This window comes from Mya arenaria, chromosome 13 (genome assembly GCF_026914265.1).
Source record: "Mya arenaria isolate MELC-2E11 chromosome 13, ASM2691426v1".
NCBI classification, from domain to species: Eukaryota; Metazoa; Mollusca; class Bivalvia; order Myida; family Myidae; genus Mya; species Mya arenaria.
The window spans coordinates 10558456-10573799 of NC_069134.1; the positions used below are offsets into that span (position 1 = coordinate 10558456).

At 35.2% G+C, this 15344-nt stretch overlaps 1 protein-coding gene across 1 annotated transcript; it reads right to left on the bottom strand.

The window, feature by feature from the left end:
• Positions 1-968: 968 nt before the first annotated feature.
• On the bottom strand, positions 969-13658 carry LOC128213203 (geminin-like). The gene is made up of 7 exons (XM_052918761.1): positions 13568-13658; positions 11927-12007; positions 11196-11463; positions 10559-10641; positions 3705-3794; positions 3285-3423; positions 969-2273 (listed from the first exon to the last, which is right to left on the bottom strand). The coding sequence occupies exons 1-6, from the start codon at positions 13631-13633 to the stop codon at positions 3301-3303; spliced, it is 711 nt and encodes a 236-aa protein (XP_052774721.1). The 5' UTR covers positions 13634-13658; the 3' UTR covers positions 969-2273; positions 3285-3300.
• Between the last annotated feature and the right edge of the window lie 1686 nt (positions 13659-15344).

Genomic DNA, 15344 nt, shown 5'->3' on the forward strand with positions numbered 1-15344 from the left:
TTTTACATAGTCAACTGCGCATATTAAACGTTTTCCAAGATATTTTTACATAGTCAACTGCGCATATTAAACGTTTTCCAAGATATTTTTACATAGTCAACTGCGCATATTATACGTTTTCCAAGATATTTTTACATTGTCAACTGCGCATATTAAACGTTTTCCAAGATATTTTTACATAGTCAACTGCGCATATTATACGTTTTCCAAGATATTTTTACATAGTCAACTGCGCATATTAAACGTTTTCCAAGATATTTTTACATAGTCAACTGCGCATATTATACGTTTTCCAAGATATTTTTACATAGTCAACTGCGCATATTATACGTTTTCCAAGATATTTTTACATAGTCAACTGCGCATATTATACGTTATCCAAGATATTTTTACATAGTCAACTGCGCATATTATACGTTTTCCAAGATATTTTTACATAGTCAACTGCGCATATTAAACGTTTTCCAAGATATTTTTACAGAGTCAACTGCGCATATTAAACGTTTGAAAGATATTTTTACAGAGTCAACTGCGCATATTAAACGTTTGAAAGATATTTTTACTGAGTAAACTGCGCTTATTATACATTTTTAAGATATTTTTACAGAGTAAACTGCGCATATCAAACGTTTGAAAGATATTTTTTACAGAGTATAAGGTACAAAAATGAGAAAGTTAAGAATTGAAATTTGAAGTCATTTTCATGGCAATGTCAATCGTATTCAATATCGTTCTTATCCTTGGTCACACCTCAGTGATTTCATTGGCCAGATAATTTTAGAGTCCATTCAAACAGTATCAAGTGAATTTAAGGGTGGTCATTGAATACAGCCCCAGGCTTTTCTGGAAACCTGAATATGAAATTACATAGCCTTGTAATTCCATGTCAAGCCTGTACTTTATATCTCAGCAGGGAAAAGCACATACATGTAGCGACTTTCAAACTGACACACAAGAACAAGTAAAGCCAACATTATACGTTTTATTTTTCAAATATCTTTGACAATACTTATATTTACAATAAAACAAAATACAAACACATTTCATTTCAGTACTGAGCAGTGAACAATAACATTAACTTTCAGCAAATCATATTTACTATGTAATTTTATGTTATAATTTAATTCTCAATCTCATTGGGTAAATCTTAGTTAATAGGTAATTTCTTCCACCACAATCTCCTTAATTTACCAGTTTTTATCTGTAAATTAACTTCTGTAAACTATTTAGGTTTTGTAAACTGTAAGAACATGTACATTTTCTTGAGCCAAACTTATACAATAACTTCCCACTGGTCTTCCCACCTATCTATGATCAATGAAAACTATTTCATCTTTCATAATCACAATACAATATCTTAAACATGCAGTTGGAAATACAATTGAATCTACTTGAATAAACATCGTTGATATACACACATATTAGTGGGTTTTTTTAGGGAAACTGTCATGTCACATACATAATGCTACATTAAAAGTAAACCTATTTAAATGTGTATGAAGGACTGGTATTCTGGTGATTTAAACAACCACAGAGATGGAAAATGAAATACCACCAGAATATTCCAGTATCTAATAAGTGATTTCCCATAAGTCTCACAATTACAAAATTTATTCTTTATCTTAAACGGCTTGTAGTGATAAAAATAACCATTTTACAGCCACAAATGTCAAATAAAACCATTTAAAATTACATCACATGACCTTGATGAACTTTGATGAAGTTTTCGTAATTCCAATTATTTCCAGCATGATTGAACAAATTACAATGGTGGTGTTGAAATTACAATGGTGGTGTTGAAATTAAAATGGTGGTTTTGAAATTACAATGGTTGTGTTGAAATTACAATGGTGGTGTTGCGTTTGTAATGCATAAATGTATACAACAGTAATATTTATCATGGAATTAACAATTCTAAAATTGGTTTTCTGTATACATTCTTGCTAACTAAAAAGCTGTTAAATAATATTAAAAACAGTTAAAACCATTTCTATTTACAAGGCAGGCTAGCATAATTCACCGACTCTCTTTATGCAAATTCTAATTGATGATATTTTAAACAATGTAAGAAAGTAAGAAAGACATTGGCATACATCCAACACAATTAACATTACAATGTTCCGCTGAGATCATCTTGAAAATACAGTTATTCTGAAGCACCAGTCACTTAAGACAAGAACAATTTAACGTCCTTGTTGATTATCATGTAGGCAAGAAGAGTGATCCATCATTGTCACTGCAGGATATCCTTGATGGCTGGTGTCAAAGTCAACCTGGAAATACATGGGCAATTGTTACATTGCTTAAAACATTTTTTTAAAACAAACAATGTGAAAACCAGTTCTGACCAGTTAATTTTGACATGATCCCAGTAAAATTGTTAATGGTTTGGGATGTCTAAAGAACGTTAAATGTATACATTGATAAAATGTTTTCAGAATTTTTTGTCATGATCATTTTAAACGACGAAACCGACTGTTAATTTTTTCTCCCAGTATTATTGCTTGTTTTTCAAATGAAAATCGGTGTGAAGTAAGGGTATGTTTTATGTACAAAATGTGTGACATAATCCATGGTTTATATCACAAGAACGCACTAACAGTTAACAACTTGGGATGGAAATGAATTGAATTGGTATTGAAAGGGTCAGCGTGTTTCATACTCAAAAGACTTTAAATCAAGCCTAAAGTACAATACTAAATACTGATACACATATTAAAGCATTTTAAGCATTATTTTGTTTGTTACTGCTAGTACTATTTATTTCCAGGATTGAGCAGACATTATTAAAATCAACAAAACTGTCCTATCTTGTTCTACCTTTTTGAAATTTCAGAAATTATTTTTAATCTTGAAATAGTCTGAACCTGTACTTTTTTTTTTAATCTTTTACAAATACTGCAGAATGGGTATTAAATGAATTAGTTTAAGAACTTATTTGTTGGATTGAGCAATTTTTAAAAGCATCTGAAATTTTGTCAGTCCAAATGACACACTTTTCAACAAATGATGTATGCTTACAACATAAGAAACTTGCACTGTTTAAGTCATTAGGTCAACAGTTTGGTTGACTGAGGGAACTCAGGGGGCCGTAACAGAGAGAATCTTAGCAGTGAGCCCTGATAAAAAGTTTTTGGATTCACCCCTTGATTTGAAGAGAAAGATACTATATGTTGTCACTTGTATATTTTCATGAAATAAATATGTTTAAACCAAGAGTAAGATAAAGCACTGCTTGTTCTTTTTTTGTCTAATCGTCTCATATATTAACATTAAATTCATACACTGTGCTTATTGGGTTTATTCTGCAGTTGGCTTGTTGTCTTCAACTCCAGGTGTGTCCGTGTTGTCTTTATCTTTAGGTGTGTCGTTGTCTTGGTTGTCTGTGTCATCTTCCTCTTCCTCATCATTTCCAAAGGCACTCTGAAATGGTAACAATATTCATTTATAATACTTTTAGACAATTCAATGATTCCCTCAATTTCGAAAGCTATAATTCAACAATATCAATCATACAAAAAGTAATCTCCCTATGTGGTTGCATACAATCGAGAATAAAAAACTTGAGATTTCTTTCAGAACTTACTTCAAAATGATGTTGAGCTAACTAAATATAGCCAACACAAAGTGAATAGTGAAACCAAAACATATTATTTTCAAACGCAAGATTCCTTGTCATACTAGCAAAGGTAAGTACTACTCACATTGAGCACAGAGGCAAGATGTTCTGCCTGGCTGGCCAGCAGCGACAGGTTCTGGTTCTCATCCTTCAGCTCCTCCATCGACTGGTGGAGCTATATAACATGTTGAAAAGAACACCTTAGACTCTTGGAGCTATAGACATTGTGGAAACAAGCAAATGCGTTGAATTGATATCCCCTGATTAGGCGAGGTAGATCTCATGGAAATCACATGTTGGTGAAATGGTTCAAACAAAACATGCAATAGAGCTGCAAAGTGATGGACGCTTATAAACAATGAGTATGAAATATGAGTTTGTTTGCACCTGTTTGAAATAAAAAATGTTGTATGAAATAGTATAGTGTAGCATTAAAATTTGACCTAGTAACCTAGGTTTTGATCCCACATTACCCAGTTTCAAACTAATAAAATATTTCTTCAATGCAAGCATTCTGATCAAATTACATGAAGATTGGACCAGAAATATTGCAAAAAATCATAGCCTCTAGATTGATCAACTAGATTGATCAACTAGATTGATCAACAGGTTTTACTTAGGTTTAACCTAGTGACCCAGTTTTTGACCATATGTTCCCTAGTTTCAAACTAATAACAAGAGCTGTCACAGAGACAGCGCGCTCGACTATTCCACCGCTTTTCAATGTAAGGATTGAAAAGTTTTGGCGAAACATGCATGGATCACTGTTAGATTAGATTTCAATGCAATACATGGTGTGCTGAGATATAAACATAAATGTGGTTCCATGCAAAATATTAACGAAAATTTCTAAGTCTAATAATAAAGGGCCATTATTTGCAAAATACAGTTATCTAACTTGGTTATTCAATTAAGTTGGGTGGTTAAATACCATTGTATAAAGTCTCAATGCAATACATCAAATAGTTGCTGAGATATTATCCTATGTGTGCTAACATGCAAGACCTTAACCAGAATTTCTAAGTCGCATAATAAAGGGGCAAAAATTACATATTATAAAAGATAGATTTATCTTACTTGATTAAATAAGAAGGTAAAATAGATGGGAGCCTGTGTGTAAATTTTCAATGCAATACATGATGTATTCGCTGAGGTATTGACTTAAAAGTGGTTACATGCAAAACCTTAACCAGAATTTCTATGTCGAATAAAAAAGGGGGCCATTTTTTTAATTTAATGCAAACTGGGGTTATCTTACTTGGTTATTTAAGTAGATGGTTGAGTACCATTGTATAAAGTATCAATGCAATCCATCAAGTAATTGCTGAGATATTAACCTATGTGTGCTTACATGCAAAACCTTAACCAGAATTTCTAAGTCAAAAAATAAAAGCCCATAATTTGCATTATATTCAAAAAAGTGTTATCTGGGAATACTTATCTAATGTTTCAATGCAATACATGATATATTTGCCGAGATATTGCCTTAAATGTGGTAACATGCAAAACCTTAACCAGAATTTCCAAGTCGAATAATAAAGGGCAATTATTTTGCATTAAATGCAAACTAGAGTTATCTAACTTGGTTAATTAAGTAGGTTGGATGGTTGACTACCATTGTATCAAGTATCAATGCAATACCTCAAGTAGTTGCTGAGATATTAACCTATGTGTGCTTACACGCAAAACCTTAACCAGAATTTCTAAGTTGAATAATAAAGGACTATTATTGGCATTATATTCAAATAATTGTTATCTAACTTCATTAATTTAGTATGTAAGATAGTTGGGAATACATATCCAAAGTTTTAATGCAATAACTGATGTATTTACTGAGATAATGACTTAAAGGTGCTTACATGCAAAACCTTAACCAAGGTGTGACGCCAACGACGACGCGTTCTTCGAATAGTCGAGCTAAAGACATTGAATCAAGGCAAAGGGAACATATTGACCTCTGTTTGAACAAATCAAACTATTCAATGATTTCATCACTGAAAACATTTTCATTTACCGGTAGTTTCATAAATATTATATCATGTGGTGAGATTCATCAGGGGTAACATAATGTCCAAGTTAGAACATTATCTGACCTATCATTACCATGAATTGGTTCCAGGCAAAAAAATCAAGAGATTTGAACTGGTGACCTTATTTTCATTGATCTTTGATTTCTCGCGCTACAACAAACACCTCAGGCCTATGGGGCTATATACAGACAGGGGTTCTAACAGCTAAAAATTGGCTGTCCTAAAATTATGTCATAAGTCATTTATATTTATTTAAAGGTACTTCCTACTGTTTTTGAGGAATTGTCACAGGAAAAACAAACATCTGTACAATAGTCTGAAGTTTAAACCTCTCAATCCTGACTTCAGGATTTATCCTTAACTCTAGAACCCCTGTATATGACATATGGAAATCAACACTTTAGGCTGGTGGAGCAAATACACATGTGCAAATGAACACTTTAGAAGGAAGGAGCTATATAACGTGGAAATGCATGCTTGAGGCTGGAGGAGCTACAGAACATGTGGAAATGCAGGCATGAGGCTGGGTGAGCTACAGAACATGTGGAAATGCACACAAGAGGCTGGTCGAGTTACAGAACATTTGGAAATGCAGGCTTGAGGCAGCTGGAGCTACAGAACATGTGGATATGCACACGTGAGGCTGGTGGAGCTACAGAACATGTGGAAATGCACACTTGAGGCTGGTGGAGCTACAGAACATGTGGAAGTGCCCACTTGAGGCTGGTGGAGCTACAGAACATGTGGAAATGCAGGCATGAGGCTGGCGGAGCTACAGAACATGTGAAAATGCACACTTGAGGCTGGCGAACGCACACTTGAGGCTGGGTGAGCTACAGAACATATGGAAATGCAGGCATAAAGCTGGCGGAGCTACAGAACCTGTGGAAATGCAGGCATGAGGCTGGTGGAGCTACAGAACATGTGGAAATGCACACTTGATGCTGGCGGAGATACAGAACATGTGGACATGCAGGCATGAGGCTGGTGGAGCTACAGAACATGTGGTAATACAAACTTGAGGCTGGTGGAGCAACAGAACATGTGGAAAAGCAGGCATGAGCATGGTGGAGCTACAGAACATGTGGAAATGCACACTTGAGGCTGGCAGAGCTACAGAAGATGTGGAAATGCAGGCAAGAGGTTGATGGAGCAACAGAACATGTGGAAATGCAGGCATGAGCATGGTGGAGCTACAGAACATGTGTAAATGCACACTTGAGGCTGGCGGAGCTACAGAACAGGTGGAAATGCAGGCAAGAGGTTGATGAAGCTACAGAACATGTGAAATGCAGGCTTGAGGCTGGTGGAGCTACATAACTACAGAACATGTGGAAATGCACATTTGAGGCAGATGGAGCTACAGAACATGTGGAAATGCACGCTTGAAGCTGGTGGAGCTACAGAACATGTGATAATGCACGCTTGAGGCTGGTGGAGCTACAGAACATGTGGAAATGCACGCTTGAGGCTGGTGGAGCTACAGAACACGTGGAATCGCAGACTCGACACTGGTTGAGCTACAGAACATGTGGAAATGCATGCTTCAGGCTGGTGGAGGTACAGAACATGTGGATATGCACACTTGAGGCTGGTGGAGCTACATAATATGTGGAAATGCACGCTTGAAGCTGGTGGAGCTACAGAACATGTGGAAATGCACGCTTGAAGCTGGTGGAGCTACAGAACATGTGATAATGCACGCTTGAAGCTGGTGGAGCTACAGAACATGTGATAATGCACGCTTGAAGCTGGTGGAGCTACAGAACATGTGGAAATGCACACACGTGGCTCATATGGAGCTACAAAACATGTGAAAATGCATGCTGCAGTGCACATGGAAACATACACTTGAGGCTAGGGGAGCTACAGAACATGTGGACATGCAACCTAGAGGCTGGTGGAGCTACAGAAAATGTGGAAATGCAGGCTTGAGGCTGGTGGAGCTACAGAACATGTGGAAGTGCACACTTGAGGCTGGTGGAGTGTCAGAACATGTAGAAATGCAGGCTTGAGGCTGGTAGAGCTACATTACATGTGGTAATGCATGCTTCAGGCTGGTGGAGCTACAGAACATGTGGATATGCACACTTGAGGCTGGTGGAGCTACATAACATGTGGAAATGCACACTTGAGGCTGGTGGATTACATGTGGAAATGTACACTTGAGGCTGGTGGAGCTACAGAACATGTGGAAATGCAGGCATGAGGCTGGTGGAGCTACAGAACATGTGGAAGTGCAAACTTGAGGCTGGTGATGCTACAGAACATGTGGAAATGCAGGCATGAGGCTGGTGGAGATACAGAACATATTGAAATGCACACTTGTGGCTGGTGGAGCTAAAAAAACATGTGGAAAATCATAATTTGTAGTAACTCCATTTAGTGTTTCAGAAATTTTCCAAACTGTGTTTAATCCTTCGACTTGTTTGAGCCTGTTGTCATGATACAAATTGATTTGTTATAACTATTTAAAATGAAAATGAACACATTATACAGATAATGATAGCAATGCTCATTCTCACTGTCATCCTATACTTATTCATTTATGGACCCATATAGCACATATGAAATGCATTTATGGACCCATATAGCACATATGATATGCATTTATGGACCCATATAGCACATATGATATGCATTTATGGACCCATATAGCACATATGATATGCATTTATGGACCCATATAGCACATATGATATGCATTTATGGACCCATATAGCACATATGATATGCATTTATGGACCCATAAAGCTCATATGGTATGCATATATGGACCCATATAGCACATATGATATGCATTTATGGACCCATATAGCTCATATGGTATGCATTTATGGACCCATAAAGCTCATATGATATGCATTTATGGACCCATATAGCACATATGATATGCATTTATGGACCCATAAAGCTCATATGATATGCATTTATGGACCCATATAGCACATATGATATGCATTTATGGACCCATATAGCACATATGATATGCATTTATGGACCCATATAGCACATATGATATGCATTTATGGACCCATAAAGCTCATATGATATGCATTTATGGACCCATATAGCACATATGATATGCATTTATGGACCCATAAAGCTCATATGATATTCATTTATAAACCCATATAGCACATATGATATGCATTTATGGACCCATAAAGCTCATATGATATGCATTTATAGACCCATATAGCACATATGATATGCATTTATGGACCCATATAGCACATATGATATGCATTTATGGACCCATAAAGCTCATATGATATGCATTTATGGACCCATATAGCACATATGATATGCATTTATGGACCCATAAAGCACATATGATATGCATTTATGGACCCATATAGCACATATGATATGCATTTATGGACCCATAAAGCACATATGATATGCATTTATGGACCCATATAGCACATATGATATGCATTTATGGACCCATATAGCACATAGGGTATGCATTTATGGACCCATATAGCACATATGATATGCATTTATGGACCCATATAGCACATAGGATATGCATTTATGGACCCATATAGCACATGTGATATGCATTTATGGACCCATATAGCACATAGGATATGCATTTATGGACCCATATAGCACATATGATATGCATTTATGGACCCATAAAGCTCATATGATATGCATTTATGGACCCATATAGCACATATGATATGCATTTATAGACCCATAAAGCTCATATGATATGCATTTATGGACCCATATAGCACATATGATATGCATTTATGGACCCATAAAGCTCATATGATATGCATTTATGGACCCATATAGCACATATGATATGCATTTATGGACCCATATAGCACATATGATATGCATTTATGGACCCATATAGCACATATGATATGCATTTATGGACCCATATAGCACATATGATATGCATTTATGGACCCATAAAGCACATATGATATGCATTTATGGACCCATATAGCACATATGATATGCATTTATGGACCCATAAAGCACATATGATATGCATTTATGGACCCATATAGCACATATGATATGCATTTATGGACCCATATAGCACATATGATATGCATTTATGGACCCATATAGCACATATGATATGCATTTATGGACCCATATAGCACATAGGATATGCATTTATGGACCCATATAGCACATATGATATGCATTTATCGACCCATAAAGCTCATATGATATGCATTTATGGACCCATATAGCACATATGATATGCATTTATGGACCCATATAGCACATATGATATGCATTTATGGACCCATATAGCACATATGATATGCATTAATAGACCCATAAAGCTCATCGGATATGCATTTATGGACCCATATAGCACATATGATATGCATTTATGGACCCATATAGCACATAGGATATGCATTTATGGACCCATATAGCACATATGATATGCATTTATGGACCCATATAGCACATAGGATATGCATTTATGGACCCATATAGCACATATGATATGCATTTATAGACCCATAAAGCTCATATGATATGCATTTATGGACCCATATAGCACATATGATATGCATTTATAGACCCATAAAGCTCATATGATATGCATTTATGGACCCATATAGCACATATGATATGCATTTATAGACCCATAAAGCTCATATGATATGCATTTATGGACCCATATAGCACATATGATATGCATTTATGGACCCATATAGCACATATGATATGCATTTATGGACCCATATAGCACATACGATATGCATTAATAGACCCATAAAGCTCATATGATATGCTTTTATGGACCCATAAAGCTCATATGATATGCATTTACGGACCCATATAGCACATAATGATATGCATTTAAGTCCATATATAGCACATATTACATGCATTTATGGACCCATCTCCTGCAAGTTACCTTTTCATTTTCAGCAAGAGCTTCAGCTAGGGACTGTCTTCTCTCCTCTGCCAATTCTCTCCAGTAGCTCTCTGGTATGGGATCTGTAATATCATCTCGGTCAAAAGCTTTACATAGCTTATGTTTACTGATGTTCATAGAAACCAACTATTGATATATATTGAATTTAATTGAATGTAAAAGAAGGCAATGTTTATACTGTAGTTATTTATCCTTCTTGTCAGGATCATTGAGTACGATTCATGTGCTGGAATATCGCAACCTGGTATTAAAGAGCATGAAGTTGTAACTAAACATACCATTGCTGTCAATGATCAGTTTGTCAACTCAGACTGTGATTTTCAACCCACTTCCCGAAACTTATTTTTATTTCAAAAAGGAGAATAACTAATGATTTCAGCCAGAGTTATTGGCCTTACTGTACATGTGCAATATAGGTAGTCACTTCCAACATGTTTACCAAGTTTTACCAAAGCAATCACAATACCGGTACTCAGACTTTCCTTCTAAAAACAGGCAAGCTAAACTAGTCAACAATGCCAGTGGGAAGTTTTCTAAAATCTAAAATAAGGCTGACCTCTTACTAATTCAATTTTATATGTTGTAAGTGCTAAGAAAATGACTAAACAGAACAAACCTTTGACCATGAGATCATACGCCTCCTGATCAAGATCACCAGCTCCCACCCCACTGTCGTTATGTAGATCTGGGGACCCAAATACTCTTGAGACACCAGATATGTCAGTCTGCACATACATCTCAGTGTGCTCCGGGGAAGCCTGCACACACATCTCATGCACTGACCGGCGCACTGGGCTGGATGCAGCCACTGGCTTATCTTTAAATATCTGGATTGGCTTTTTGTACGCAATGATCTTGTTTTGTTTATGTTGTTTTGCAGGCTTCTAAAAAAATACATATTTACATTGAAATTTTGGATGAACAAAAAAAAAATGCTTAGCATCAAATTTCTTTACAAGCCCTGCTAATTAAAACCTAGATTTTTAACAAGCCGGTGAGCATTTTATCAATGCAGGGCTTGCATGCGTGTGCAAATTTAACTACTGTATTATAATAATTGATTTGAAATTATTCACACAAGACTGTTTAGTTGATAGCTTCTCTACATTACATCAGTCTGAGAGTAACATGGCACTTTCAAGAGATATATAGGTTGTGGTAGCATACAGTTGAATTGAAACCAAAGAGAGTTGGTTCTGTATTCATTTCCAATGACCATAATTATCTGCTATTAACAAATAAATTAATTGATGTAGTGCACTTACAGTCAATCAAATCTACACTTGCTAATGAATCTTTAAATAGTGTTCTGATTTTTACTGGTATCAACATCATGCCAAATATAACCTCTGATCCTAAAAGTTTTCCATCTGCAGTAAGCTGAAGGGTCTTGAGAGTTTTCCTTTCATCACTCAGAGTTGCTGCCATCTAAAAGGATAAATTGAATTAAATCTTCTGCTTGTTGAGAAAACAAAAAATGCTTGTGCTAATTCCTTATTCCCATTTTTTTTTTTTGTTGTTGGGGGGGGGGGGGGAGTATGTTTTAGCGTTGGGAATGAATTTCAGCCCAAAATAGATCACATAAAACACTTGTCACACAATCAAGGATGTAGAAATGAGACAGGCCAGTAAAATCACCTGTAAATTTAAGCCTCGCCCAGATACTATTTCTGCAGCTACAAAAAGAACTTTTTGTCAAGTTTGTGTGCCGGTGTGCTGAAACTGTTTATATCCGTTGAAAAACCTATTTGTTGTTGTCAAACAATATATAAAATTATCTTTCACAATGTAAAAAATACTGTTCAGCATTATACAATACAAGACGTCATTACTTGAATCCCCCTCAAGGAAATTTTTTAAATTGTATGCATGTGGTTACTTATATATTATGCATTTAATAATACTATTTAACCAGCTGTTATTATAACCTTTCATAATTAAATATATTGTGATTTTATACAAAGATAACAAATTAAAATGATTAATCAATAAAATACCTATAAAACAGAAATGCATATATTTGTGATTTGGTACATAAATGGTCCAGTCCGACCAGCCTTTTATACCCAACAGAAATTCTTAATGATATCTGGACCGGTCCAGAGATTTTGGTCAGAAATAGGTCGGGTCCGGCCAGTCTTTTATACCCCACCGATATTTGAGCACATATCAACATTTGCTAGTTCTGGCTTCCAAAACTTTAATTTTGATGGTTCATTTAGTAGAAACCAATTGCAGTAAGATTGAAAATATTTTTTGATAAGTGAAAACAATTAAATTATTCCAAATTGTTATCCGTTATATTTCTAATTATTCAAAATAGAAAAATAACAGCAAAATAAACACTTTATTTGTGAGGTCATGTGTTTTTTTTTTCTGAAAGTCTTGTTATCTCATGATTCAATATGAACACAACTATCACCTAGTTAAGGAATGTTTATAATCGGATTTATTATAAAAATAAATCACTATATATAAAGTGTTTATTGGTTTTGAAAATGTGTTTTGTGAACTACATTTTACTTCATTTACCTGAGAATATAGTTACTTTGTCTGTACAATGCATACAAGTGAAATAGCATGACATAAAATGTCACGATTTCTGGCAGGGTTTGGATACGGCGTTCTCTTCAGCTTTCACGTCCCATAAGGTAATATATAATGTGTTCGCTAAAGCACTTAAGCTAACATTTGCTAAAAGCCAAAAGGTTCAAGATTTTGGTTTATTAGTTTTTACATTCCTAATGTTATGAATTGCCACATTTTATTTCGTCATTAAAAAAATGCTTTTTACAAAAACATGGGAGTACCTTTAACTTTCCTCTTACCTGTTCCATAAAAAGGTATTATCAAAGAATGATTTGCTCGCGAATTGATATTGCAAACCTGATTTTAGTGTTAAAGGAAATGCTTCGTATCAATGCTGTTGATGTCGTAGGTTACATATTGGGTGTTTTTTTATTATAAAAGACGAATTTTCTATTCTACCTTTGATTTAATGCGGTTGTCTGTATTTTCTTTGTTAAATTTTGTAGCCTGCAACTCCGTGGACATTTTGCCTTACTTATTTTACCCGCAGCCTTGCAGCCAATCAAATGTAACGATACATTTAATTTTTGGAGGCCCGGCAGTTTTGGTTAACTTCTACTATTATACACAGTATTACCATTTAATGCAAGATAGGACCGAGTGTGCAGAAATTCAAAAGGCAAATACATAGATACATGTCGGAAAATAGCTCATTGAGCTAACGTTTCTTGTTATCATACACCCGACTTTAAATAATGATACTGTATCTTGTAAAAAGCATATGAACAATGAACACTTATTTTAAGGGGCTTTGGGATGCCGGACCAAACGCAGATCACATAGAGATATAGTTATGCAGACAGAATAAGCGTACAAGGGCATTGGCCTTACGCAGATTATAACATATACAAAAGAGGATGTGTTAGTCTAAAGATAACATTGACCATAATGTTTATATATATATATATATATATATATATATATATATATATATATATATATATATATATATATATATGTATGTTGTCCTCAGTATTATACTCTGAATACATGAAAATCCAGAATACCGCTTTTGTTTACAGAATAATTAATTTTGTTCGAATTTAATTTACAATTCGGTAAGAACAGGCTTATTTTGTTATATTACAATGGGTTAATAAATTATCTTTGCGGTAAAAATTGAAACGAAACGAACCGAAATTGTGAGGCAGGGATATTTAGATTTAATAGTTTTCGCGAAAGTGAATAGAACATCATAGAATAAGTTGATAATACTATTAAAATATCCTTAGTTTACGAATCGACCATTTTCATTCAGATGAAAGTTGCTTTATGCATAAATGAATACGGTCCATGAACTTTTAAAACAGTGACATCAACATTTACCCCACGTATATTATGACATTAGGCCGCTTACTTAATAAATGTATGGCTTCCCTTTGCGGATTAAACTATGGAATGCTAACGAAATTTAACCTTACACAAATATCGTTACACTGACAACACACATATTTAAAGAACATCATTATGTCGAAAAAGTCGTTTACATTTATATATGTCGAGAAAACATAGATTGGGTTGTTTTTATAGCGTATTGATTGTTCGCTTTATTGCACATCCTTTGTTTATTTTATAACCTTTGTATCGCTATAAGGAGGCTTACAATGTTAATTTTGATGCAACGCATCAAAGATGCCGCGAATGTTTTTGAAAAATGACTTAATAAAAGGAAGCCGATGCAGTTCACCAGCACATCAAGTCTGAGGTACCTGGATACAAGCATTGTTCAGTTATTGAACGAAATCGAATTTTTAACTCAAGGTCATCATGTCATTGACCTTTGACCAACTGACGTCAAAAAAGTTAGGGTGCTGGTCATGTTGATGGATCTCTACCAAGTTCGAGGTATCTAAGCCTAAGCGCCCATAACCTTAGATCAACTGACCTCAAAAGAAATAAGGCCCCTCTGCTGGTCATGACCAACCTATCTACAAACTTTGAGGTCCCTGAGCCATGACGTTCTACAGATATTGGCCGGAATCCGATTTTCAGCTTAAGATCACCACCTACTGCGCATTTGATCCACTGAACTTAAAATGAATATGGTTCATCTGCTGGTTATGACCAATCAAATTATCATGTTTGAAGTCCCTGAGCCAAAGCGTTCTTCAGAATGCAAACCGATTTTCAACTGAAGGTCACCACTACCTTAACCTTTGACCATATGATCCTAAAA

Coding starts and splice junctions, on each gene's coding strand:
- LOC128213203 (XM_052918761.1), bottom strand. CDS start 13,633: ATGTCCACGGAGTTGCAGGCTACAAAATTTAACAAAGAAAATACAGAC. Junction 12,008..13,567: donor ACAACCGCATTAAATCAAAG/GTAGAATAGAAA, acceptor TTATCCTTTTAG/ATGGCAGCAACTCTGAGTGA. Junction 10,642..11,195: donor GTATGATCTCATGGTCAAAG/GTTTGTTCTGTT, acceptor ATGATATTACAG/ATCCCATACCAGAGAGCTAC.